Raw genomic sequence first — 21,616 nt, forward strand, 5'->3', positions numbered from 1 at the left:
GAGGCTGGGGCAGGGAGGGGGGGCACCAGGGCAGCTCAGCTCTGCGGGCTGCCATCCTCTCCAGCCACCCATGCACAAGGGGAACAGGAGCATGGACCAGCAAGAGCCCGAGGCCAAGCTGTGTGGGAAAGCGCATACCTTGCCCAACGCACGGGCGTCGCAGTCCTCTTTCTTCCTCCACTGGACCGCCGCCTGAGGCTCTTTTGTTCTCTGGGGAGAGGGGTGAATGCACTCTCCGTGCCTCCCGCTGGGGCTGAGCATGGAGGCTGAGCCAGGAGGCAGCCTCCCATTTCCTCGTGAAGACCTGCCGTAGACCGTCGTCTGGCTCATGGGCACTAAGCAGAGCGCTGCCCAGCCGCCTGCGGCCCCGCCGGCAATGACAGTAATTGCATGAAGCGGTAGCTGCACTAGGAGAGGGAGTCTGAGCCACACGTCAGCGTGCCGCCAGCAGCCCAGCCCAGGAACGCTGTAAAAAAAATGGGAGCACCCCTTTTTGGCACCCCCAAATCTTGGCACCCTAGGCAACTGCATAGTTTGCCTAATGGTTGCACCAGCCCTGATCACTATCCATAGACATTTGGCATGAGGACATTGGACAATTTTGTCCTTGTGGAATACAGTGGAAGATCAGCTATTAAAGCCTGCAATTCACTCAATCTTAACAGGCATGACTGATTTTAAAAACTGTTTTAAGTGACAAGTGAAATAAAGAATATTATAAAAAATTAGAGAGTGAGCTCTTTAACTTTGAGATGCCAGGTTGAGATTCCACGTCAACATGGGTTCATAGATTTATGAGCATACCTTCACCTATCCTTTAAGGAATCTTATGGTGGTGGGTCACTGAGGAAAGGTGATATCAACTGGAAGGTTATATGCTGAGATAGCAGACAGGTGCACCTTGGTAGAAAACAAGCAGAGGCTTAAGGACTATGGGCCACATCTCAGCCCTCCACCCAGCTGCTCTGTGGTGTCCAGACAGTGCAAGACAGCCAGACCAGTGCCTGAATCAAGGTGCCTTGATATACGGGAATTTGAATGCAGGCACACCTGGCTCTGTTACTAATTCATAAAGATAACGTCTCCAAATGACTGGGGTTTGCTGCATGGGAAGATCTGGAAGAGCCTTCAAAATTGGCATCAGTGGGCAAACCTATTTTGGCGCCTTTGAATGTCAAAATCCTACACCACTGAAAGAAGATTGAAATGGGTGAAGCTACTAGCTAGAAATGCAAATCAAATCCTTATGAAAAAAAAAGTATGTTCAAAAACTATTTTGTTCAGGTGCACTAAATTCTACAGGACAGATGGGCAAGATCCTTTTTGCTGTGGGCAAGGCTCTTTTACTGGTTCCAAATAACTACATTTTAATTTCAGTAAGTCTACCCTTGTGTAAAAGGATAAAACAGGCCGATCAAAACTATGCTGGGTATGTAGAAAACTTCAGTTACATCCCTTTCCAGGCAAAACAATATCAGTCTTTTCAATTGCTCACAATAGTTAAACCCTACCACATTACTTATATTTTTGACACTTTTCAGTCTGCACTGAACTTTTTTTTTTAACATAAAGAAAGCAAAACTGATCATAGTATTCCAGATGACGATCTAGCAGATTGTAATCTATATCATATCATATTCATTTGGGGCCAGATTCAGTTCGTCCTTTATGTCTGTGCACAAGGGTTGAGAGGGGGCAGGGGATCTTCTACCACTTTACGTGTGCCATGAAGGATCAGCTGCAGTTGCAGCACTTGTGCTTCGGAGTGCTTAAAGCCTGTTTCTTCTCTACATCCCAGGGAGGAGCAAGGAGAGCCATGCAGTGCCACACCCACTCTCAGGGGCGGCTCTAGGCACCAGCTCAACAAGCAGGTACCTAGGGCAGCAAAATATGTGGGGCGGCATAATGCTCATACCTGAAGCGGCGGGCTGTATCCTGACCACCCCGGGGGGTGGTAACCAGCCTGTTGTTCTGCCGCCAGGTGCAGCAGCACAGGGAGCCAGCTAAGTGGGGAACATGTCCGGCCGCTCTCCCGCGGGCAGCAGCCACCACCAACCCCTCAGGCGGGAGCTGGTAGCACAGCCCTGCCCTGGCTGCAGAGGACAGGCCGCTCCTCCTCGGCTTGTTCGTGCCACTCTCCTGTGGTCAGCGGCCACCCCCCCACCATCCCATTTGGATTCTGTCTGCCTGAGGCTGCCTGCCTCACACTTGGTGCAGAGGGACAGGGCTCCAGGGTGTTTCTGAGGCAGGCCCAGGCCTTGTGCTGTGTCAGGGTTGTGTGCAGCCTCACCATTGTGTGTCTGTGTCCTATGGCTGGGGGTGCTGCAGGGTGATCTCCCACCTTTGTGCAGCCACTTGTCTGTGCTCCTCACTGCCATGCTAGAGCCTCTGCAGTTATTTATTGACAAATAAAACCTGCAGAATTTTAAGAATATTGTGCACAGAATATTAATTTTTGGTGAAGAATTTTTAATGTTGTTGCACAGAATGCCCTCAGAAGTAGTATTTGATGTGATAATGTGGAGTGTTGTTGCTTGATGCCTCCATACCATAGTGACAGAAGCAGCTAAAATAAATAGAAAGGCAGGCAGGCAAGCAATGATGTACATATTTTAGTTTTAAGATAGAAAGTGTGGAGCAAGGCCTATCTTTTTGGGAAACCCAAAGTAGGAGAACAATAAGAGTGGCCAGGTAAGACTTTTTTCTGTCTCTCCTTACCCAGAAAAAGGGGGAATTATAACTTTTACTCTTGAACATGAAATTCCACAAACCACAGCAATAAGTGATATTCCCAGGCCACCCAGGATGCTCTCCTGCAGGGCTTTGGGGTGGGTGGAGAAACTGTCCCTTGACGATACCCAGTTTCCCCTCCTCTAACACAGAATCTATGTCAGGATGCAGAAAAGAGGGGGTATTTTCCCGCTTGAAGAGGGGTCTGGTATATCTGTGACAGATCCCTTGAGAACAGAAGCTGGGGGAGGGGAAGAGAAGCAGAGCCTACTGCAGGATTCCTAAATATCATTATCAAAAAAGAGGGCACAGTGACTCTCAGAGTAAATCTGGTCTTGAAAGCTCCATATCGGATTCAGTTGACCAGGACGAGGTTAAGACAGTTATGCAATCATGAAGCCATTTTGGTGAGCAGTCCTTTACAGCAGAGAAATCTCAGTGGTGCTAGACTGAGTCAACAATAGGAGTCTGAGCTGGTACCTCCCAATGCTTGCGAGTTTAGCTGGAGAAGATGAAGCACATCAATTACATCTGGGCTGTGACCCTCTTCTAGGCACTAGAGAGACTCTGAATATAGGAATCTGTAACAGACAACACAGCTTTGCATGAAGCACAAGTCTCTTGAAACTGGTTTTCTTTCATGACTGAAGAATCAAAGTGTGGGATTAACGGATCCAAGAAAGAGGTGGAGGGGAATCAACCTAAAAGAACTGATATTGAAAGGGGAAGCAGCCCAAGTCGGCTGTGCTCAGAAGACACCCACAACAGCATGACCAGCAGAAAAAAAAAAAGGGGGATTTTCTATTTTTAACAAAAGAAGCTGGTGAACAAGCTAGATGAATTATATACTAAGACGATCATGAAAAAGAGCAAAGAAAGAAGAAAACCAACAAGGGAAGCACTGTGAACATAGAATCATAGGACTGGAAGGGACCTCGAGGGAGTCTTCTAGACCAGTCCCCTGCACTCAAGACAGGATTAAGTATTATCTAGACTATCCCTGACACGTGTTTGGAGATTTTTAAGAGCAGGTTAGACAATGATGGAGACTCCACAACCCCTCCTTGTGCAATTTATTCCAGTACTTAACTACCCTGACCGTTAGGAAGTTTTTCCTAATGTCCAATTTAAACCTTCCTTGCTGCAATTTAAGACATACTGAATGTGCTCTGAACTCTTTGTACCGTAGGTAGTCAGAAAGATATGTGGTTGTGCCCACTTCTCAATCTCCTATGCAAGGGGAAACAGTTGGTGGGTAAGTGGCCGAACAGATACTGTTTTGCAGAAGATCTTGCACTGAAAGCACCTGTACCCAGGAATGGAAATCAATTTGGACAACATCAAAACAAGAAAGGATGGGTTACACAGAGAAGCAGTAAAGTTCTAATTTGAAAATGACAAAATGTCATAAGAGCTGTTAAGTAGCTTTATGTTGCTCTTGACTCTTTTTAGCCTCTTTGCATCTTGACTGGTAGGGACATAACACTCTTTTAGAATTTCTACTGCAGTTTGTAGAAAAAAAAAATAAAGATGCACTGCAAATCCAAAATAAGATTTAAGATTAGCACTCCATGGTCTGAGACAGACTATTGTGCTGGAAACTGGAAGATCTAGTCACATTTGATAGGGATTTTATTTGTTTGTTTCTTGAACCTCAAAATTAAGGAAATTAGTAAAATTTTTATGGAAATTTTCGGGTGCTGTTAGAAGAATTTAAAATGAAAAAGGACGGTCAGATTAAACCTGCAGACCCATTATAGTAATGGTCATAGTGATATACATTAGGAATTAGTTGGCATATTGCCATTTCAACTTACTTATAAAACTCCATCTTTTTACTACAATGAAATGCATGATGTAATATTGCACTCGATGGTGACTGAAATTCCCTAGTAAAAGCTTCTACAGCAATTACATAAATCTAATGAGACTGGATATCCAATTTTCTTGCACTTGTTTTGAAAATGTCAGCATTATTCCTCAGTGTTTCTGTATAGAAACTTGAGTGTAAACCAAGAACCTTTGCATTGAACTATACTTGTTGATTTTTATTTTATTTTCTAATGTACACATATTATAAGAAAAAAGCCTTCTTGTAACTCATCAGGAGGATTTTAGTGGAATTAGATTTTTTTAAATGTTATAATTACCTGTTTCATGAGCTATAGTGGATCAATGCCTGAGTGAGTCATATGTTAGTCATTAGACACAGGAGGCTTACTCTGAAGCAAAAAGTAGGTTATTGACTATTTTCTTTCATTTCAATTTGTTTCTTTAAAGTACCTCAGGACATTGAGATAATGTCAGATGTTTCTAAGTCTTACTTCCTATGACTGGAACCATTTACGCTTTTCTTAGATGTTTTTTGTTGTTCTGCTTAACCAGTGGATCTATGAAAACAATATGTGCCTGTGCATATGATAGATATGCCCAACATTTAAGACATTTTGGAACGCCACTGGAGCCTCCATAAGGAAGGTAAGCTGTCAGCTGTCAGGTAACCCCTTAGTATTTTTATTAAAGGGTCCTGAAAACTCTTGAGTTTTATAAAAACCATAAATAACTGATCTCTCATCTCCTAGCTGCAGCTAGAATTAACACAGCAAGGTGGTAGAAGAGGAATGACTCCCGTAAAACTGGTTATCAAGAAATGTGGGAAATTCTGGTACAAGAAAAATGAAATCAAGTCACAGTTCTACATGGGAGAAGGAAAAATGATAACTACTTAAAACTATAATTAGTGGTGGAACTTTTTGGTGTCTGCTAGAAGAGGGTCACTGCCCACCACCAAGGAAAGAACGGTTACCTACCTTTGTAACTGTTGTTCTTCGAGATGTGTTGCTCGTGTCCATTCCATTCTAAAGTGTGTGTGTGCCCATGTGCAGTCATTGGAGATTTTTGCCTTAACGGTATCCGTAGGGTACCCTCTGGAGTGCTACACTCATGCATCGGTATATTAGACGTCGCCGACCCTACGCTCTCTCAGTTCCCAAACCAATGCTGGCAAGGCCAAGCCGAGGCTATCAGGGTAGCCTTCACCTTGTCTTGTTCGATCTCCATGAGGACTCTGTGCGTGGGAAGGCATACATCAGAGCCACCGACTACAGGAACAAAATATCATCCAACAGGGAGCCCCTGACAATCCCCCGAAAAAATCAAGCAGAACATATGGCACTCCCAAGGTGGACTTGTTCGTGTCTCATCAGAACATGGAGTTCCCCACCTTTGGAAGATCACACTGACCATCTCCTTTTGGAGCAAGAGAAGAGAAGTTCCTGTTGAGGCGATCTGCTAACACATTCCTGGCCCCAGCAAGGTGCACAGTCACCAAATGAACAGCATGCTGCGCACACAAGTCCCAAAGGTAGAGACCTTCTTGGCAAATGGCTGATGACCTGGCTCTGCCCTGCTTGTTGATGTAATACATTGCAGCAGTATTGTCCATCAGGACCTGTACCACTTTGCTCTCCAGGTGGGGCAGGAAAACCTGGCAGACCAAGCGAACTGCTTTGAGCTCCCTGACATCCATGTGAAGGGACTGATCTTCCCATGACCAGTGTGGCCTTGAGCACTGAACTCGCCCAGGTGGGCTCCCTAGCCCACGTCCAAGGCACTGGAAACCAGAGTCATCTATGGGAATGGGGCTGCAAAGGGAACTCCCTCCAACTCTTCTCTGGGGTCCAACCACCAATTCAGGAACAACCGTATATGACCCGGCACCATGACTACCTGGTCTAGACTGTGTCTGATGGGGATGTAGACCAACGCCAATCACGCCTGCATTGGACGGAGATGGAGCCAAGCACGACGGACCATGTATGAACATGCTACCATGTGGCCTAACAATCTCAGGCAGGTGCAAGCCATGGTGAGTAGATGGTCCTTCACATGGGACATCAGGTCCAACATTGCCTGAAAACGGGCCTCCAGAAGGAAGGCTCTGTCTTGTGTGATGTCGAGGACCGCCTCATGAACTCTCTCCGTTGTACCAGCCTTAAGATTGATTTCTTTTCATTTATCAACAGGTCCAGGCCATGGCAGGTGGAACATAACAGATCGAGACTCCTTTGTACCAGTTTCCAAGACCTGCCCTTGATGAGCCAATCATCAAGATACAGGTAGAACTGGATACCTCAGTTAAGCGGCCATTGGTGCCATATATTTTGTGAACACCCTTGGGGCCAACAAGACAGTGACATGAATTGGAAATGGTGGCGGCCCACTATAAAATGGAGGAACCGCCTGTGCCCTTGCTAGATGGACATATGGAAATAAGCGTCCTTCAAGTCGAGGGCAGTGTACCAGTCTCCCAGATCAAGGCAGGGGATGATGGAGGCCAGTGAGACCATGTGAAACGTCAACTTCTTGAGAGATCTGTTGAAGTACTGCAGATCCAGGATGGGCCTCCAGCACCCTTTTGCTTTCAGGATTAGGAAGTAACAGGGAGCAGAACCCTTTTCTTCTCATTTCCTGAAGAACCTCCTCCACTGCCTCCAGCTGAAGGAGGTTCTCAATCTCTTGAATGAGAAGCTGCTCGTGAGAAGGGTCCCTGAAGAAGGATGTCAAAAGGGGTGGCATCGAGAATTGCAGGATGTAGCCCAGAAATAATTTCTGGCACCCAGAGGTCCGAGGTCATGTGTGACCAGGCCAAATGGTAGGGGCACAGGTAGTTGAGGAAAGCATGAGGCAAATCCGGGAAGTTGACTGGGGTGTTGTTCTAGAGCACACCCTCAAAATGAGTGCTTCTGTTCCCCCATGATGCTTCACCAGGTTGGGTTGTGCAGGTGAGCGAGAGGAGGAAGGGCAGTGAAGACTAAAACTTGTGTCTCTATCCCCTCTCCCTGCAGACGGCTGCCAAGGCCTTGGAAGTGGGGGCAGCCAGACCTGCTTCCTCACCGACTGTGGTGTATGCAGACCCAGTGAGTGGAGGGTGGCCTGAGTGTCCTTTAGTCCATACAGCCTCACATCCATTTGCTGTGAAAAGAGTCCATTCCCATGAGATGGGAGGTCCTGGATGGAGAACTGCATCTTCTGGGACAGGCCCATAGTTTGAAACCAGGAACTACACCTCATGACCACTGCCAATTCAACCACCCTGCCAGCCACATCCCATGCCATCTGAGGGAGCATATTGCTACAGCTGTACCCTCCTCAACTAGGGCCAAGTCCTGTGGCAAAGACTCCTTGAATATATGGAGGGAGTCCCATAAGTTAAAAGTTATATCTCCCCAAAAGAACGTGGTGGTTTGCCATCCTGAACTGAAGGCTGGCTGATGAATAAATTCTCCTTCCAAAAAGGTCCAGGCTCTTGGCCTCCTTATTTTGGGGGTCAGAACTTGTTTGCCCCTGTCTGTCTCTCTCATTGGCCGCAGAGATGACCAGCTAGCCTACAGGCAGGTGAGCATACAAGTATTTGAAATCCTTAGCTGGGACAAAATACTTCTTTTCAGCCCTCTTGGAGGTGTGTAGGATGGAAGACGGAGTTTGCCAGAGGACTCTGGCTATTTTCAAGACTCCACTGTGCACCAGTAGCATGACATGTGGTTGAGCAGATGCCAAGAGCACATTAAACAAAGTGTCTGACTGTTCCACCATTTCCTCCACCTCCAGGCTCAAGTTTGTGGCCACCCTTTGAAGCAAGGCCTGGTGCTCTTTAAAGTCGGCCGGCAGGCTGACATGACAGGGCCCCGCAAACCCCTCATCTGGGGTAGAGGAGCGAGAGCTCACACCAAAACCTCCTTCCCCACGGGAGATGATGCCCCTACTGTAAATAATCTATTTACAAGACACTAAGAGCTCAAAGAAAGAAGAGAACCGCTAATCACTTGCTAGGCAAGGGAAAAAGGCACTCTGACCAAGCGCCACGGGCAGTAAGAAGGAAATGAGAAGGCATAGGGCTGACAGTGCCTAATATACTGATGCATGAGCGCGGCACTGCAGAGGGTGCCACAGCCAACCCTACGAATACTGCTAAGGCAAAAATCTCTGATGACCGTGCATGTGAGCGTGCACACATCCTAGAATGGAATTGACGTGAGCAAGCACTTGAAGAACTACTTTTGAATATTTAGGGAGAAACTCCTTCAAACAATAGTCAAAATTAAACTCAAAATTAAGATATTGAAGCACAGAAAACAGGAGTATAAAGGAGAAAAATTAACAGAGTTTTGACAGGACAACATAAACAAGTTTCATAACTAAAATGTAAGAAAAACAGAAGTTTGGACTCAAATATGAGATAATGAAAGACTAACCAACATTACCAACTGACAAGACAGAGGAGGAAGACAAAGAGTAGAAAAGCTTCAGCCACAATAGGTAATCAATATCACAAAGCTGAAGAAAGTAGCACATCCCATCAACACAGCTTTAGAGATTTCTAGAGTCCAATTTATAATCATGTATTTGTGTATATACTAAGTTTATCTCTATTTTAGTTGTAAAATTAGCTTTATAAGATTTTTTTTTACATAGGAATGGCTTTGTTAATAAACAAATTAAAGTAAAAAAGAAAACCCTATATGCCATAATCTGTTTACTTCAAAATGACAAGCCTGCCACAGAAATATCTCCTGGCACTATAGGTGAACAAATCTCTTGCTTAAGCTAAAAACCGATCATCATACAGATACTGAAGGTGTACTGAGTTGGGGAGGGAGGCACTGACTTTCATCTAAATCATCAGGTGTTGGTCACCGTCGGCCAGTCTTATTAGACTTGATGAACTTATGATCTTATTTGTATGACAAAACTTATGGTTCAGTGTAACTTCAAAGCAAAAAGTAGTGATATTTAAAGACCAGTGAAACTGTTAATAATAAACCCCCTTATATTCAAAATATTTTTTCATACTGTCTATTACTTCTACTATATAAAGATGTGGAGCAGACATTTTGTCAGAAACTAGACAAATATGGCCTTGAGAATATTTTGCAGCCAAATTTCTAAAGGTGGTATATTGCTTCCCTTTCTGTATTCCTCAACAGCAGATAAAAATCAAATATTTACAGGAGAGTAGAAACTTTTTTTCCCTCCGCAGTACAGTCCAACAACACACCTGCCTATGTAAGGCAGATGACTTGTGAGTGTAAAGAAAATGTAATATTCTTCCCTAAAGGGCATGAGAAGATGACAGGATCTTCTGCAAAAACAGGTCATCTGGAGGACAATTTATCAGTCTGGATTTGCAGCACACCTGATCACACAAATATCTGTTAATTTTGGCTTCTCTGAAATACAGAGTAAAAAAAATTCAATGTTTACCATTGCAAATGATAAAAATGTTTCAGAGCTACATAAAATAGTGAAAAGTGAAACAGAAATAGTTTAAAACTGTCAAATTATTTGACAATATTAGAAGAATTTAAAACTCAAATATTATTAAATAGTAAAACCTACTCTATAGTAGTGAATTGTTGCCTGCTTATATCCTTGGAAGTATCAGCATAGGAATGTCAGATACCACCAATTTAATCTGCTCCATATCCCCTGTTTGGGCCTGATTCTTTCAATTATACTTTACTTTAAAAATCAAATGAGTGTCCCCAGAATTATATTAATCTAACTCAGTCCAGATTCTGGCCCTCTTCCGTGTGTAGCTATATTCAGCTGTCCCTTCATGACTCCTGTGCAAATAGGCGGAGGGGGCATTGCTGAGAAAATTATGCTCCAGCAAACTTTGACTGTTTCATGGTTCCTTGTCATAATGCTCTACCACAAAGTCTAGCAAAGAAAATCCAAAGCAGATGGGAAGGAGGATGGGTAGTTGCGCACACACAGGGATACACATCTCAAAGAACTCCAGTTATTACACAAGATAAATAACCTCTCCTTCTTTGAGCAGTGTCCCTATGGGAGTTCTATTTCAGGTGACTCCTAAGCAGTATCCTCATAAGAAGGACTGAGTCCAATACTGAAAAGAGATCAGCATTGCCAACAGAAACATCTGATCTAGAGGCATGAACCACAGCATGGTTAGGATAAAGTATATACTGAAGCTGAAATCTGCAGAGCTGCAACTTAAACAACTGGAACAATCTTGAGTAATGCCAGAGAAGTAGATTGTGACCTTGTGGAATGGGCTAACCCTCTAGAAGGTGGATACTGTATATCGGCAGAATAATAACTAAATAATACATCCAGAGATCAATCATGAGTCACTGGGTGGAGACTGTAGAACTCTTTGATCTGTCTGCAACCGAAAGTCTGGGAGACGCATTCAGAGAGCCTTCTATCTGAACAGAATCACACCGAACACGTTCCTGATGACCAAGGTATAGAAGGCAGATTCCTGCCTCATCTGTTGCAGTTTCAGGAAAAAAACTGAAAGGTGAATGTTCTATTTAATTCAGAAGACACTTTAGGCAGAAATCTGGGATGTTGTCACAACCGTATCTTTTCCTTAAAGGATACTATAAAAGCAGGACATGCATCTGATGAGGTGAGTACAGGTCTGTCACATCTTATGCGCATTTAACATGCACAATTTCAGCTTTACACAGTCAGCAAAAACAAAAAACAAAAAAGAGAACAAAAATTTTAATACTGTAACTGTAGTGCGGGCAATTCCGTCCGCCATTCAACTCAATGTAATTTTGACTATATGCGGTTTTCGCTTTACACGCTAACCGCAGAACAGAACCTCCGCGTAAGATGAGACTCGCCTGTATTCACCCACAAAAGCGTAGGCTCCAATACATCTGTTAGTCTATAAGGTGCCACAGGACTCTCTGTCGCTTTTTGTAAAAATGGGGTCTGTCACTGAAGGCCCAAGTGCTCTGTGCCCTTGGGCAGATGTGATGGCCATCAAGAAAGCTGTCTTCATGAATAGGTGGAGGAGTGATCATGGAGCAATGTCTGAAAGGGGTATTTCATAAGGCAAGTAAAAACAAAATTCAAGTTCCATACCAGGATAAGTTCCCTAGTCTGTCAAAAAAGATTCATCAGTCCTCTAAGGAATTTTGACGTTGCTGGATAAGCAAACACCACAAACTTTCCACAGCTGAGTGAAAAGCTGTTACAGCCACCAACTGAACCTTGACAGAACTCATAGCAAGACCTGATCTTTTAATTTCAACAGGTAGTTCCAGGATGATGGAAAGTAAAGAGTGAACAGGAAAGACTAATCAACAGGTACACCAGTGGTGAAATCTCTTCCATTTCTGAAGGTAAGTATTTCATGTAGATGTCTATTTTCTATTTAAAAGTACCTCTGTTGAGCAAAAGGTGTCTATCCCCAAGAACAGTCAAGGACTCATGCCTGGAGTCACAGAAGTTTGACGTTGGGGTGAAGAATATGATCAGCATTCTCAGATAACAGATTCCAACTGACAAAGTCTCAGTGGTGGACAAGATGCAAGTCAAAGAAGATAAGGAAACCAAATCTGTCTCAGCCAAGTCAGTGTAATTAAAAATGACTTCGGCCCTTTCCTGTTCGATCTTATTCAATACCTTCAAACATAAAGTTGAAATAAGGAAGGCACCCCCTAGTGATTAAAGATCTCATCCTCCTCTAGAGCAAAGTTCCTTGAAATTTGTGTTGGCGGAGGTTGAAAAAAGGTTCAACTTCCGGAAATCCATAATTAGAAATATGATGTTGAGGACTCATAAATCAAACTCTCATTTGTTATTTTGGGAGAAGAACCTGCTGAAGTTGTCAGCTATGGTGTTCTATACACCCAGGAGGTAAGAAGCTGACTATCAGGTGACAAGCTGGCTGGCTATGCAGAGAGTTTTATTGCTTCAGCACAAAGTCTTGCCCTGATGATTGATGTAGAATATGCAGGGCAAATATCTTGATGGATATGGCTCTGATCAGAGGAAGGAAGTGAATGCAAGAATTTCTCATTGCTCAAAGTTCTAAAAGATTGATATGAAGATGTTCTTGGGACAATCATTTGCCCTGGATGGTGTATGACCCTAGATATGTTTCTCATCCCAAGAGGGATGTGTCTGATCTTATAATGATAGTAAGAGGAGCTTGAGCAAAAGGGAATCCAGCACAGACCCTCTGGTCCTTCCACTAATTGAGTGTTTACAAAATGCAGCTGGTTAAAGACACCTGTTTGCCCAGACTGTGATTGTTCGGTATATACACACACACTGTCCTGGGCCATCCTTGAAGGCATCAGAGATGTAAGCTTGAACCTTTGCAAACCAACACTCCAGATATCACATGCCCCAGTAGTTGAAGACAATTCCTTACTGAGGTTTGAGGGCTGAGTTGAATCTTTGAGAAGTGATTCTTTAGGGTGAGAAATTTGTCAATCGGTAGGTAAGCCCTGCCCATCACCACATCCAAAGAAGCCCCTATGAAACCCATCCCCTGTGCTGATGTCAAAGCGGACTTCAGGATTTAGTTGGAGTGTGTGTGCGCTCGCTACCTGCACGAATGCCGGAAGTTTTTCCCTCAGTGGTATCCAGAGGGGACCAGCTCCTTTTGTTCAAGCTCCTCTTACCATCATTATAAGATCAGACACATCCCTCTTAGGCTTTGACACCAGTACAGTGGATAAACTTCATAGGGCTTCTTTGGATGTGGTGATGGGCAGGGCTTACCTACCGACTGACAGATTTCTCACCCAAGAGAATCTTTCAAGGCCTTTCAGGAACCTGATTGTCATCTCATGCAAGAATACTAATCTGCCCTGGATGCAGGGATAGAAGACTGATATGGCCAACAGCTGCACCTTGATCAAAGAGAAGGCCAGGCCCTGGTGCTTTAAGTAAAACAGGTAATCCAGAATGGACTGCAGAGATGACTGAGTCAGATTGATATTCTGCTCCAACTCCCAGCAGGAAGCGCTTCCACATTGCCAGGTATGTCACTTTCATGGAGGGCTTTCTACTTTCCAAAAGAACCCGCTGGACCTGACTAGGGTAAGCATAGCATGGAATGGACACCTAGCGTGGAATGGACATGAGTAAGCACTCGAAGAAGAAATATTTTTGCCACCTTCTCTAATTTATCTTTTTATAATCTCTCTCTCTCACACACACACACGCGCACACACACTTGAATTTCATCTTAAAATTTCTTTTTACCTTTCCTTTCCATCTATATGGTTAGGTGCAGTTTTGTTACCCATATTTCATTTTTTTAAAAACTTCTTGAGAAGCAGGAACATCACAAATCCTCTAAGTAGTATTCCGTCCCAATTTAGATATCAACGCATATACAACCATAGGAAAAATGAAGAATGAAGCAAGAAAACAAATCTCTACCTGCAATAAGGTCACCTCCTGGTCCATGCCATTGAAATACTGGATCTATCAGCTCTGAATTTCGTAGCCGATTTGTTACACACAAAATACGTGGACTGTTGTGATTCAACTTGACATAAATTTTGACTGAAAATACGACATATGGTAATTAGTACGTTTCTTAGATAATAAATTGTATAGTCAAGTAAGCCAGTAACCACTATTTAAAAAAATATGTTTGAAGAATGACCCCAGAATATTGGGATTGGTCCTCTTATCTCCATCATCATAAGTGAAATGTTAGACATTCTTTTTCTGTCCTATGTGAAATCAAATGAAAAGCGTTGAAGATTTGTTCCAGTTCTATTTCATATTCTTCTCTAACATCTAAGTCTCTTCTGCCTGACTTAATTTAATCTAGTTCTCTAAAAGGAACAGTGTACATCCTAGTGCCCACCAATGACCCTTTTGGAGGAACAGAACATGTTCGCACATCCATCCAATAGGTTCTCACTTGTGGGGTTCTGCAGAGTTTTATTTTGTCTTCCCTAAAGTTCAATCTGTACATAAAGTCAACGTGGGGGGGGGGCAGAGAGTTAGCTTAGGCCACGTCCACACTACAGAGTAAAATCGAAATTAATGAAATCGATTTTATAAAACAGGTTTTATAAAATCGATTTTACGCGTCCACACTAGGGCACATTACTTCGGTGGTGTGCGTCCATGGTCCCAGGCTACCATCGATTTCCGGAGCGGTGCACTCTGGGTAGCTCAGTAAAAGAATGGGACCAATAACTTCGATTTCCATCCATACTAACCCTAAATCGATATAGTAATATCAATTTTAGGGTTACTCCTCTCGTTGAGCAGGAGTACAGAAATCGATTTTAAGACCCCTTAAAATTGATTTTAAGTGCCTTGTAGTGTGGACGGTTACAGTGTTAAATTGATTTAACGCTGTTTAAATCGATTTAACGCTGTAGTGTGGACCAGGCCTTAGAGTCTGGGTAATTTTGCCATTAGTATTCTAATAGGCTCTTCCAGTTCTAGCTGGCCTGTGAAAGTATGGATTGGGGGCCTTCCTTCTGTCCTTTCAAAAATGTATATAGAACCATCCATAGTTTTAGCAGCAAGAGTCTAAACTCAGGAGAAGATTGGTAGCAAGTGTAAGCAGAGTCAGGATGAGCGCTACCCTGACATCTGGTGGTAAATTGTAGAGAGTGTGGAAAGAATTTTAAGAATTTGCATTGGCATGCACCCCACCCCCCCACTTAGCATAACCCCACAGCAGCTTGGGATGGGACTGCTTTGTGACAGAAATGACTCAACCTTAGTTGGGTGGTACTTGCTAAACATGGGACATGGGTTCCAAAACCCCATGAATTGAGAGGTTGGGGACTGGTGTGTGTGTACCTGATGATATGGGCCCCTTTTGAGGGCCTGGAACACCAGTTGCACATCTTCCTCTCTCCAATGTTAAAGAGTAGAGCTAATTTTTAATTCTATTAGGAGTCTATCTAGAGACTGCTGAGCTGAATTCATGTTGGATCAATGATGCACCAGCACCAGGGCTCCCCTACTAAGAGCTGAAATCACTGAAAGAGCTGAATTGAGATCACAGAGTGCTGTGCTAACTAGTGGGGGAGCCTGAAGACCTATTGTTAAGCGGCTGGCAGAGCAGAGCAGTTTGCAGTGTGTTGGAGCAGCCCATGGAACAGTGAGCAGAGTGAAGCGGTTTGCAGGGACAGCTGGAGGAGCGGCACAGCTGGTGTGGTGGAGCTGGTCATGGTGAAGGCTGCAGCAGAACTCCACGGAGAGGTGGAGCAGTTGGCCCTGGCCCACGTAAGGTGCCCCTTAACACCCTGTGTGGACTTCCCCCCCCCTTTCCACTCAGGCTGGGGTAAAACTCTGCAGATGAATTCTGGGGTGGCACTGACCAGAGACTTTTGGGTTGTTGGACTTTGGGGTGATTGGACTTAAGACCCTAAGGGGAAAAGGACATTGCCAAACGTACCTGGGGGTGGGGTTTTTTTTTGTTTTTTTATGGTTTGTGTTATAATCCTGTTTGTGGTGTTTCTCCAGTGGGATGCCGCATTGTTTCCTTCCTTTATTAAAAAGATTTTGCTACACTCAGGCTCCATGCTTGCAAAAGGGGAAATATTGCCTCCTAGAGGCGCCCAGGATCCCGGACGAGCCCCCAAAAATGTAACCCTTCTGCCCCTGAATTGGCAGCAAGAAGGGCCGGGTTCAGTATCCAGGGGTTCCGTTTCAATAACACCATGCATAACCGGCTCAAGCCCCCACCCAGTGACCTGGGACACTTACATACCACACCGCCCTGGGCGCCTCTAGGAGGCAATACTTCCCCTCTCGCAATACTTCTCCTCTCGCAAGTACCCAAAATCCTACAAAAAACCTTGAGAAGCTGGTTTCCTGACCTTATGCGGCATGGAATATAAACTTTGTTGTGTGTGCTGAATGAGTACTTCTATTTCACAAAAAAGAAAGATTTAGTTAAGGTATTAAGGCTTGACATATGTTACAATGAAATCCAGCTAACTCCAAAACACAGTATTACATTTTGTTTACCAAAATTCTATACCTTTTAACCTTTTACCAAATGTTAGGCTGGGAAATTAACAATTAAAGGATCCAGCTAGTTCTCTAGTGCCATATAATTCTTCCATTACTCACCCAATCTTAAAAGTAATCCTCTAAAATTTGCAAAAGAAAATACAGTCATAGGTCAAAACACAAATTATAAGGAGAATATAAAATCCCATTTCCAATCCAAAGGCACAGGTCTGCATCTGAGCGAAAAAGTCACAATTGTTGTGAAGAAAAAGCACATTGGCCAAAGAAGGCTAGACTCTAGGATCAATTGAAGGTCACGAAGTACCTCTAAACTACAAATGTGATTAATGAAGGATAGGCACACCTGCTTCTCAGTGGGAACAGGTTTCATCCCCATCATACTCCAGATTCTTCCTCACAACACATATTTCTTTCTTATTTGGATAAAGTATTAGCCAACTCACTCTTATGGAAACCCCTATCTCAGCCAACCAGAAAGGAAGCAACCACACTGCACCATCTGGGTCTGCTAAAAAGGGGATATGGGAGTTGCTTGCTATTAGCATACTAATGGCAAAATAGTGAGCATAGTCTCCATAATTATTATTTAACCACCAGTAAAAACTAAGGTTTATTATTCCATTTATGAATACCTGGAAATGTGGTTGATCCTACTATTTTCAAATCATTATGGTTTGGATTTGCAATTCCTGAGAATCTCCTTGAAGACTGAACTGTCAAAATATAAAAATTAAAATAAGAATTTAAAATTTATCTGGAAAAGTGAACAGTGAATTATAGGCTGATTTCTAAGCTTTAATAGATGTGTTCTTCTATTATTTGTAGTGGGATAGCACCATTAATTCTAAGTGTTGATATAATAATTTTATACAAAAGTACCTCCCATTAAGTCAAATGACTAAGGCATGGATTCATAAAAGTATCCCTATTCTGCACTGCACTAAAGCACATATTTAACTTTGAGCACGTTCTTAAATATTACACAAGTGTGTAAGTCCTGTCCAGAATATGGATAGATTTAAACATGTGCCTTCCAGAATAGGTCCCTTAATCTGTGTACTGACCATTAATAAAACAAGCTTAACCATATTTATTTTATTACGGTAATCTCATAATTAGAACAATCTGAAATAATATGCATGCATTCCAAATTTAACCATTTTCTACATATAAGAATCCTGCACACCAAACAGCAACACATAAGAAACAAAGCCTGCTCACCTTACAGCAAACTCCCCTCGACTTCTCCAAACAGTAACTTGAATAAATTACTGATCTATATTAAGGCACAATTTAACAGCGTGTATATTATACCCCCAACTTTGGTTCCTCATCCCAGGCCCCCATTTCTTCAGCTCTATGTCCCAATGTTCCCACCACCCCTAGAACCTTTTCCTACCACTCCTGGGAGCCACCATGGGGACCACTGACAGCACAGGAGACCCAGTCTCGCTGCTCTCAGTTCCTGGTACCTTAATAGTCAGGCCAGGACAGGCCCTTAATAGTCAGGAGGAGTAACTGCAGGGAAACCCTTGCTCTGCTCATTCATCCCTGGTCTGGAGCACGCTCAGTACAATCTTCAAAGCATTGTCAAACATGTTAACTGAGATTCTCTGAGGCCCATAATTTGGCCAAATTTTGGCCAGTTTTCATGGAGATGATCAAGAGTATCCCTGACACAAGGACTATACCCCATGATAAATCTCGAGTCCCTGCTCCAGAGAATGGGGCACTAGAGCATCTCAACTTAATAGTTTTAAGCATTTTTAACAGAGGCAGAACAACGTATTTTTTTCACTATTCTTGTTCTAAGAAATGGTTGAGCTATTTGCTAAAATTTTCTAAACAATTCAAGCTAAGGTAGGCATCCGGCATGGAAAATTACAGCCCAACAGTTAAAGATTGGCAAATTTATAAGGAATTGAAAACAGCATCTTATAGTGGAAAGTATTGGGCAATTATAACAATAGGGATCACTACCCACACTGCCTTTAATATACATACATGGCCTTTTTTTGGCAGTAACCACACAATTATAATGAAGGCATTTTTAGTGTTTGTGGCCACAGATTAGATTAAACTGATTTTTAAAGACAGGATCTTTCCTTTTTTCACATTCATGGTGACACTACAGGGCAGAATTAAGGATGTTTGACTGCCTTAATATTGTATTTCCATATCTTAACATGTTTGGATATCTCTTAAGTATAAGTTTAACTCTCAATTTTCCAAGTTTGTAATGCTTGGTTTGGGGATAAATTACAACAGCACCATTTTACCAGTATTTTATCTTGGGATTTTCTTGGTTTATTTTAAAAAGTTAAAAGCTAATGAACATGAACACTAAATAAGAAACCCAGTGAAAATGCTACCATGTGCTATTTCTAGTTATTTAAAACAAAAAAATAAAAAAAAGCATGTACTGTCAACTTTAAATCTTATTTAATTTTTGAGAGCAGATCCACTCATACATCAGAGCAGCACAAAGCAGCCAACCCATTTAAACTGGGTTTACAGCAAGTTTGCATCACTGAATGGCACAGAACAGCTGAAGTGTACTGATTACTCTAGCTATTATCGTGCAATTGACTTACTGGTTATGGGGCAGTATTGTATTAATGAGGCTGATGCTATATGAGGGGAGTGAAGGGTGCCCCATACCTGAATCCCTGTGTCTCCACTTCAAAGGTTCCCACTGTATTTGTATGTCAGAACCCCCAGCAGAGTTGCCTCAATGTGCAGTGGAGCTGTGGCAGCAGTACCTTGAGGAGTTTTCAAATAGTGATGCCAAAGCTAGCATGTGGTCTTGGAACTTTTAAAGAGCAGTGACAGTTGGATCAAAGTAATCTGCCAATAAGAATTCATGGCACATAACTCCAGTCTATCCCATACCACCGACTCCTTACAACCAAAATAACCATTGCATGCAAATTAGCTGTAGAAGGATGGTGATGGTGGGAGATATTTCTGATGTAACAATGGCTCATTTAAGAGTTACCTGAACTGTTGACCTGACCCCTATATGCTCTGGAGATATTTAAGAGTAGGTTGGATAAATGTCTATCAGGGATGGTCTAGACAGTATTTAGTCCTGCCATGAGGACTCTATGACCTCTCGAGGTCCCTTCCAGCCCTAGAATCTATGAATCTCTAAGGTAGTGGCTGATATGCTGTATTGTATTTACACATATGAAGGTTGAATACATGGATCTAAGTGCAAAATAGAACTCAATCTTAATTATGGAGTGGCAATTGCTGACAACATAATATCTAGATAGAGATGTGTTACAAAACAAGCAGCTCTTACAACTACTGAGTGAGCTACAATTTAGAATCTACTGCATTTTGTATGTTTAAATACTCAAACATAAGGTTGCAACCATTGCATTAAATTTAATTTAGTCTTTATAGTAAAGCAATGCGTTCTTAACTCTGAATTTCCCCCTTAGAATCAGAATCAGGCTTTTAAAGTTATTTTAACCTGTGTTTGCTACATATTCAAGCAGATATAAAGCAAGCAGGGCTGTCGATTAATCAGTTAACTCACACGATTAACTCAAAAAAATTAACTGCAAACAAAAAATTAATCACAATGAATCACACTGTTAAACAATAGAATATCAACTGAAATTTATTAAATATTTTGGATGTTTTGCTACATTTTCAAATATATTGCTTTCCATTACAACACAAAATACAAAGTGTACGGTACTTTGTAATTTTTATTGTAGTTTTTCACTACAAATATTTGCACTGTAAAAATGATAAAAGAAATAGTATTTTTCAATTCACCTCATATATGTAGTGCAATCTCTACTGTGGAAGTATAACTTACAAATGTAGATTTTTTTTGTTATGTAACTGCACTCAAAAACAAAACAATGTAAAATTTTAGAGCCTACAAGTCCACTCAGTCCTACTACTTTTTCAGTCAATCGCTAAAACAAACAAGTTTGTTTACATTTACAGGAGATACTGCTGCCTGCTTCTTATTTACCTGTCACCTGAAAATGAGAACAGGCATTGCATGGCACTTTTGTAGCCGGCATTGCAAAGTATATACATGCCAAATATGCTAAACATTCCTAAGCCCCTTCATGCTTCGGCTGCCATTCCAGAGGTCATGCTTCCATGCTGGTGATGTTCATTAAAAAAATATAGTGTGTTAATTAAATTTGTGACTGAACTTCTTAGGGGAGAATTTTGTCTCCTGTTCTGTTTTACCTACATTCTGCCATATATTTCATATTATAGCAGTCTTGGTTGATGACCCAGCACATTTAATTTTCAAACACTGTCACTGCAGATTTGACATAACACAAAGGTACCAATGTGAGATTTCTAAAAACAGCTACAGCACTCAACTCAAGGTTTAAGAATCTGAAGTGCCTTCCAAAATTAGAGAGGTGAGGTGTGGAGCATGCTTTCAGAAGTCTTAAAAGAGCAACACTCCGATGCAAAAACTACAGAACCCAAACCACCAAAAAAGAAAATCAATCTTCTGCTGGTGGCATCTGACTCAGACAATGAAAATGAACATACATCAGTCCGCTCTGCTTTTGATAGTTATTGAGCAGAACCCGTCATCAGCATGGACACATGTATTCTTTGGAATGGTAGTTGAAGCATGAAGGCATGTAACTGGCATCGCAAGATATTTACAACAATGCCATGCAAACGCCTGTTCTCACTTTCAGGTAACATTGTAAACAAGAAGCAGGTAGCATTATCTCCTGCAACTGTAACCAAACTTGTTTGTCTGAGCGATTGGCTGAAGTAGGACCGAATGGACTTGTAGGCTCTAAACTCTGACATTGTTTTATTTTTTAAAGCAATTTTTTTTTGTACAGAATTCTACTTTTATAAGTTCAACTTTCATGATAAAGAGATTGCACTACAGTACTTATATTAGATGAATTGACATACACTATTTGTTTTGGTTTTTACAGTGAAAATATTTGTAATAAAAATAAACATAAAGTGAGCACCGTAGACTTTGTATTCGGTGTTGTAATTGAAATCAATATATTTGAAAATGTATAACACATCCAAAATATTTAAATAAATGGTATTCTATTATTGTTTACCA

General features: G+C 42.2%; 1 protein-coding gene across 1 annotated transcript in view; it reads right to left on the reverse strand.

Moving 5' to 3' along the window:
• ZPBP (zona pellucida binding protein) overlaps window positions 1–21,616 on the reverse strand; it is a 68,020-nt gene that overhangs the window by 39,157 nt on the left and 7,247 nt on the right. The window contains 3 exon segments of the mRNA XM_030549397.1: window positions 13,292–13,294; window positions 13,954–14,079; window positions 17,160–17,240. Of these exon segments, the coding sequence (XP_030405257.1) occupies window positions 13,292–13,294; window positions 13,954–14,079; window positions 17,160–17,240 (210 nt within the window).

The sequence above is a fragment of the Gopherus evgoodei genome, chromosome 2, assembly GCF_007399415.2.
Source record: "Gopherus evgoodei ecotype Sinaloan lineage chromosome 2, rGopEvg1_v1.p, whole genome shotgun sequence".
In the NCBI taxonomy this organism is placed as follows: Eukaryota; Metazoa; Chordata; order Testudines; family Testudinidae; genus Gopherus; species Gopherus evgoodei.